This window comes from Panicum hallii, chromosome 8, assembly GCF_002211085.1.
Source record: "Panicum hallii strain FIL2 chromosome 8, PHallii_v3.1, whole genome shotgun sequence".
In the NCBI taxonomy this organism is placed as follows: Eukaryota; Viridiplantae; Streptophyta; class Magnoliopsida; order Poales; family Poaceae; genus Panicum; species Panicum hallii.
The window spans coordinates 30,767,519-30,774,341 of record NC_038049.1 but is presented as its reverse complement, the minus strand read 5'-3'; the positions used below and the strand labels follow the sequence as shown (position 1 = coordinate 30,774,341).

The following is a 6,823-nucleotide window of genomic DNA, read 5'->3' as shown; positions in this document are numbered from 1 at the left end:
AAAGCAAACGGGCATGGGTGATGCTACCCCGATCACGCAGAGCGTGATCGGGGCCGCATGGCACTTACCCGGGAAAAACTCTAGAACAGGGGAGGCGATGCGCCGAGAGTTGTTGATGAATGATTCTATTTCTTGTTTATTCATGGTACATATTTATAGTCCGTAGACTTGTCTTTCTTAACCAACCCTAACCAAATACGACACGAATCTTAACTACCTATATCTATATCTGTACGGCCTCTCTAGCCCCAAGGCATCCGCACAAGGTCCAATTCGCAAGCCTATCATAGTTATTCTCTAAGCCCATCTTGCTCCATGGCCCACTTCCGGCCCGTCCAGATTATGGCGATAACACCACCTCGCTTCCAATCCACAATTTGATATTGTTTAACGCATAGGTTCTCGTGTTAACACTAGGCCTTGCATGAGATCCGGTTTCTTCCTCCTTCTACTCTCTCTTATTTATTGTAGTACCACTTGAGCTAAAAATCCTATATATCTGTATAATTAATACTATAAAAATCATCCTACATAGAGGGGTTAGGGATGCTATTAATGATTCTACATTATAATTCTCTATATTGCACCACTGGGCGCACCACTGGGCAAGACTAAGAAAAATAGACATAACTACAATTGAGTAGCTCTCCACAATTACATAAGGGTAAGTCCGATATAGGTCATCGCTGTCCAGCGATGCAGCTTCAACACCCCACGAGAGCCACGTTGTCCTGAACTCTTCGCATCACAACAAAGCAAGCACGATAAAACAATTTGACGAAGCACCTCAGTTCTCCAAGGCCTAACTCATCTCACGGGAAACACATGAAATAGAAAACCATAGCTACCTTCACTACGAAAAACCATTTTCAAAGGTGCCTAATTGCCTATGAAAATGAAAATTTCCATAGGGGTGGGTGGGCAACTAGATCTCAAAATACATTACTAGATCTGGCAGGCCTATTTCCAGTGGCGATCGGATCGATTAAGCAACCTTATGTAGAAATACATATCTAATAAACAGAGGTAAGGATAATCGTCACCATACAACCTTCAAAAGTTTGAATTGAGACAAGATACAAAAAGGAGAAAAATAGAAGCAGGTGATATTGACAAACTGAAGATACTAAAAGGTATATGTGAGAGCAACGGTTAGCAACAGGGAAGTCTCTTCCACCTAGCCAAAGGGTTAATAGTACCCTGTCACGAGAAAAACCGATATGTGTAGTGAAGGCAATCTCCTCCATTCGTTCCAGACCCCAAGCACGTGCGTACTTATCTTGACAATAAAAGCGGCTAGCTACCTACCAAGGAGAGACACCTCACACGTCTATATATATCTCTCTCTCACTCTCTCTCTCTCATATATATACACACATATATTATTCAGATGGGCCACCGCCGAACGGGACAGCTCATCTCTCTCTGTGTCTATATATACGCACACACTCGGAACAATAGAGCAATCAGGTAACTTAGTGCTAGAGCCATGGCGAACATTGCCCCTCCCCCTGCTAGCACTCTCGCTGCGTATGGCGCTCTTGACAAAGAGGACGAGCTCTGCTTGCAGGCGCAAGAACTCATGTTGGCATACAACAAGTCCCTGGTCCTCAGGGCGGCGATCCAGCTCGGCCTCATCGACGCGCTGTGCGCGGCCCCCGCCGCGGTCACCGCGGACGAGCTTGCCCAGCAAATCAAGGCCGTGGACAGGGCCAACACGGCCGCCTCGGTGGAGAGGATCCTCGGCTACCTCGCGTGCGTCAACGTGGTGAGGTGCTCGGCCGAGACGATGGGCCCCGACGGCGAGGTCCTTCGGCGGTACACGCCGGCGCCGGTGTGCCGGTGGCTCACGAAGAACGACGGCAAGGGGTCGCTGGGCCTCTTCGCCGTCTTCCTCGGCGATCCGGACCACATGTTACCCTGGTATATATATATCTGCAGTTCTGCATATTACCGTCATTTTACAAGCAAAATTTTGGGTGACAACAAATTTTTTACCTCCACATCGTACTGCATATGTGTAATTAAAGGCATCACATAGCCGACGCGGTGGTCTCGGGCGGACCGTCGTCCTTCGAGAGGATCCAAGGGACGCCGTTCTTCGACTACCTGGGGAAGAAGAACCAGCGGCTGGGCATGCTGTTCGACGACGCCATGGCCGACCACTCGGTGATTCTGGTCACCAAGATGCTCGAGCGTTACAGAGGGTTCGACGACGTCCGGCGGCTCGTTGACGTCGGCGGGGGCACGGGCAACACCCTGCAGATGATCACCTCCCGGTACAAGCACATCACGGGCATCAACTACGACCTGCCTCAAGTTTTGTCTCAGGCTCCATCTATCCCTTGTGAGCACCTGATACTCGTGTTCATTTAGATAGCTAATAGATAGTTATCCAATTTTTTTGTGTTATTGCAGGTGTGGAACATGTATCTGGAAACATGTATGAGAGCGTACCCTCTGGAGATGCGGTCCTTTTGCAGTGGATGCTGCTTATGCAGACAGACGAGCAGTGCATCACAATACTGAAGAACTGCTACAAAGCTCTCCCTGATGGAGGGAAGGTGATCGTCATAGACGGTATCCGGCCGGAGATCCCAGACCCGACTTCTCCAGCTGCACGCGACGCCTTCTCCTTGGACATGTGCATGTTTGTCCTTTTCAAGGGGAAGGAGAGGACGGAGAGGGAGTTCACCAAGCTTGCCCGGGAATCTGGCTTCACTGGTGCTGTCCGTACGACCTACATATTCTTGAACTTTTACGCGATTGAGTTCACCAAGTAGCGGCCATACCAACATACCACCAGCATGGTCTTGAATAAGAGCTGATAGCTCAGTGCGTACGACGCATGATTTATTTGTATGCCCACTTGTGTCTTTCCAGTGTTTCAAGAATAATGAATCAAAAGCTAGTCATGTCACTACCTCAGAACTGGCTCTTATATATTTTATTTTTTTTACTAAACACATTGCAGACACATAGGCTTATATACACCAATCGTTGTGAAGTAAACGCAAGTAACGATCCTGCCCCTTGAGATTCATGAACTGATCGAAGACGCCTCGCTATCAACGGATAGGTAATGTATATTAGTTTTTATTACCAACACATCACTACAAAAAATGATGTATTTGACAATGTAGGTCGGATGGAAAGTGAACACCACTAGTCACAACCGTACGGTGGAGCTAATTTACCATGAAGATATTTTCAAATATGTCTTGTATATTTGTTTAGGTCTGGTTACATAGAAGCTTAGTATGTTTATAGTTAGGTTCACTACTAGAAAAAGCATGATCAGTACCGGATGGAATGAGCCATCATTACTGATTATTTATCTGGTACTGCGCATCCGAGACTAAAAAGTCTCAGGTATTAATACCAGGTATTAATACCAGTATTAACACTGGTTGCATAGCCTGGTACTAAAAGAATCTTTATAGTACCAGCTGAAGCTTCCAGCTACCAAATCATTTTGCGTCAAAAAAAAATATTTTAAACTCCGCACATGCGATTTTTCACGCGAAATAAACGCGTGTGCGGCGGATGGAATTCGAACTTGAGATCTCTAGCCTTGCGTGTATCTTCTTTATCATCTCACCTACACATGATCAGTTGTGGTTGAGAGAGATGCTTTTCTTTTGAACTAATCTATGAACGACCTTTTAGCACTAGGTGGAAATAACAATCGGTACTTAAAGCTATACATTAGTACCGATTGGTGTTTCTATCAGACCCGGGGCCACGGGGCTGTGTACGTCAAGGAGTCCATATTGGGCACGAGGATAGGACGTGTCCTGTACCTTATTTATGTTGTATTCTACCCGCATGCGGAGTAGAACTAGTCGATACAGAAGTAAACTACTCGAGTTGTACTTGAGTGCGATTCCTAAGCTAGTATCAGGCTATGATTTATGTAACCCTGTCCCCCGGATATATAAGGGTGGGCAGGGACCCCCTCAAAACCAAGATCACCAGATCAACATCAAGACAATACAAACTATCATACAGGACGTAGGGCATTACGCAAATTGCGGCCTGAACCTGTCTAAATCTTGTGTTGCCCGCACCTTCGAGTTTCTGATCTCGGCGCATCCCAACCCAAAACCTACCACCTAGGGTATACCCCTCGGTGGGCAGCCGGATAAAACCCGACAGCTGGCGCGCCAGGTAGGGGGCGCATCAGAGATCCGCTGGAGAACTCGATGGCTCTTTTCAAGTTCCCCAGTCCCGTGCTCCCTGAGGGCACAACTTTCATTTTTGGCTCATGGGTCTGCGCTGCCAACGGCGCAGGCGGATTCCGTCGGCACATCGTCGACGACACCATCAAGCTAAAAACACTCGCCGCAAGGCTCGATGACTTTGTCGATAATCTCGACAAGTTGCCATTTTTTGATTCTGCCAGGGGAACCGAGGCAGAGTCTGTCACTACTGTTCCTTTCTCCGCGTTGGAGAAGGACTTGGACTCTCTGCTCCAGGCTGGGGGTTCCGATGCCACCGCATGTCGGGGGGGGCTGAGGATCACCTGGCCACTTGTGGGCTGATGATCACCACCACCTCCGAAGGACAAATCGTTCATTGGAAGGGGATGGATCTGTCCGATCTACTCGGACATGAAGACTGCTTGGTAGCCCACCTTGAACCTTTGCCTTTTCAGGAGGGCAGGGCGTTGGCTACCATCACCGAGGGCTTGACTGAACTAGTCGAAGCCTCCTCTGAAGAACTTGCAACCCGCCAAGTGCTGATGGCGGAGGAGGGGGACGATGATGCCCTCATCCCCATCGGTGCACTTGATGGGATATCAAAAGACGAAGACACTGCCGATGCTGTCAACGAGAACGATGCCGAGCGTGACGCGTGGCGAGCCAGGAACAGAGCTCGTGCGGTTCGTAGAAGACGGGCCAACGAGCGCATACGTTCTGCACAGCGCGAACTCGACGCTGAATTCGCCGCCGCAGATGAACGCGGCTTCAGGACTCCTGTGGCCAACATCGCTTGGGTAACAGCGCTACTCGAGCGAAGTAACGATCCCACCGTTCGACAAGCGCTCCGCTACACCCAACGGGCATGGATCCAACTGGACCAGCAGGCCCCGGCATCACTCGTCGGGGATGAGCGCATTGGAGACAGCCGGAGCCAGGCCCCAAGTCTACCAACAGGCGATCGCCCGCGACCCCAACGCAGGGAGGCGGGTCACCGGAGGGAGGCGGCAGCCACCTCCGGCGAACAACCTGAGGCAGCCCAACCGCCCGCGTCAACAACCGGACCTTCGCCAGAAGATCAATGAGGGGCACGACATCCGGTTAGTCCTCAACTCGAGGCGACGGGAACGCGAGGTAGCTGAGCGGGACGATGCTGACTGCAGCGATTGTTTTCCTGTGTTCACTACGAGATTCAACAGCTACAAGTACCCGGAGGGTTTCAAGCCGATCGGCATCACCAAGTATGACGGTAAGCAGGCCCCCAACAATGGCTCCGCTGTTACTCCACTGCCATTGAGGTGGCCGGTGGCTCCGACACTACCAAAGTTGTCTACTTTCCGATGGCTTTGGAGCCTGCACCGCTGAACTGGCTGGAAAGCCTCCCCAACGACTCCATCGACTCCTAGGAGGGCCTCAAGAAGGTTTTCATCGACAACTTCCAGGGGGCGATAACCCGTGCAGGAACCCGGCACGACCTCGCCCAGTGCAAGCAGGAGCGTAACGAACTCCTCCGGTCCTACACCCGCCGTTTCTTCGACGTGCGGGCCACCATCGCCAACATCACGGAGGAAGACATCATCGAATGCTTCTACAACGGCCTAACAGACCTAGGTATATATCGTGATTTTGGGCGTAACAGGCCAAAGACGGTTGCAAGACTACGTGACATGATGCACGACTGGTCCAAACAAGAAGAAAAGATGCGCGAGAGGTTTCCAAGACGCACCGACCTCAACCAGAAGCGCAACAACGACACCCGGGCTGACAAAGGCCAGCGGGACTTTTCGGGTTCTTCCCAAAAACGCAAGCCAGATGATCTCGTCACGGCTGTGGAACGTCCTCTGCGGGGCAAGAAGTCGACCATGCAGGAGCAGTTTGAAAAGCTCCTGCAGAAGAAGTGCCCATGGTGCGTCAACTCCAAACACGCAGCGATCGACTGCTTTCAGCTCAAGCGCACCTTTGGCTCCCCTGGAAACGGCAAGAAGAACAAGTCGACGGGCAAAGAGCCCGAAGACGAGGACCAAGAAGATAAATTTGAGACAGCCAAGTTCCAGGATGCCTCCAAGACCATCAATGTTATCTTTGGTGGTGATGAAGATTTTTGTTCCAAGCAAGAACAGAAGTTGTTGCTACGGGAAATTCTATCCATCGAGCCGGCGGTACCACGACCACTCCGATGGTCGGAGGTCCCCATATCATTTTCCCGTACTGACCAGTGGACTAGCTTTTCCGAGCCTTGGAAGTTTCCACTGGTGCTGGATCCCGTGGTCGCAGAAGTTAAGCTCACTCGGGTTCTCATCGATGGCGGGAGCGAACTTAATCTTATCTTCGCCAGTACGATGAAGAAGATGGGTCTGGACCTTGCCAACATGCTTGCTCCGAGCAAGGCTCCTTTTTACGATATTGTCCCTGGCAATGCTGCGCACCCGCTTGGAACGGTCGTTCTCCCAGTCACTTTCGGGACGAGGGAGAATTACCGAACCGAGTTCATCAAGTTCGAGGTGGCCAATTTCGAATCTTCCTACCACGCTATACTGGGGAGGCCGGCGCTCGCTATGTTCATGGCGGTGCCGCATTACGTCTACTTACTTCTCAAGATGCCAGGATGCAGTGGTGTGCTC

At 50.5% G+C, this 6,823-nt stretch overlaps 1 protein-coding gene across 2 annotated transcripts; it reads left to right on the top strand.

Annotated features, from left to right (window-relative positions):
• Nucleotides 1-1,456: 1,456 nt before the first annotated feature.
• Nucleotides 1,457-2,931, top strand: LOC112903010 (3-aminomethylindole N-methyltransferase-like). 2 transcript variants are annotated; one of them, XM_025972218.1, is made up of 3 exons: nucleotides 1,457-1,923; nucleotides 2,031-2,320; nucleotides 2,419-2,931. In XM_025972218.1, exons 1-3 carry the CDS (start codon nucleotides 1,490-1,492, stop codon nucleotides 2,781-2,783), a joined length of 1,089 nt encoding a protein of 362 aa, XP_025828003.1. In that variant the 5' UTR covers nucleotides 1,457-1,489; the 3' UTR covers nucleotides 2,784-2,931. The 2 variants fall into 2 exon arrangements, with proteins under 2 accessions (XP_025828003.1, XP_025828002.1); XM_025972217.1 differs by having other exon boundaries at nucleotides 1,459-1,923; nucleotides 2,031-2,347.
• Nucleotides 2,932-6,823: the final 3,892 nt, after the last annotated feature.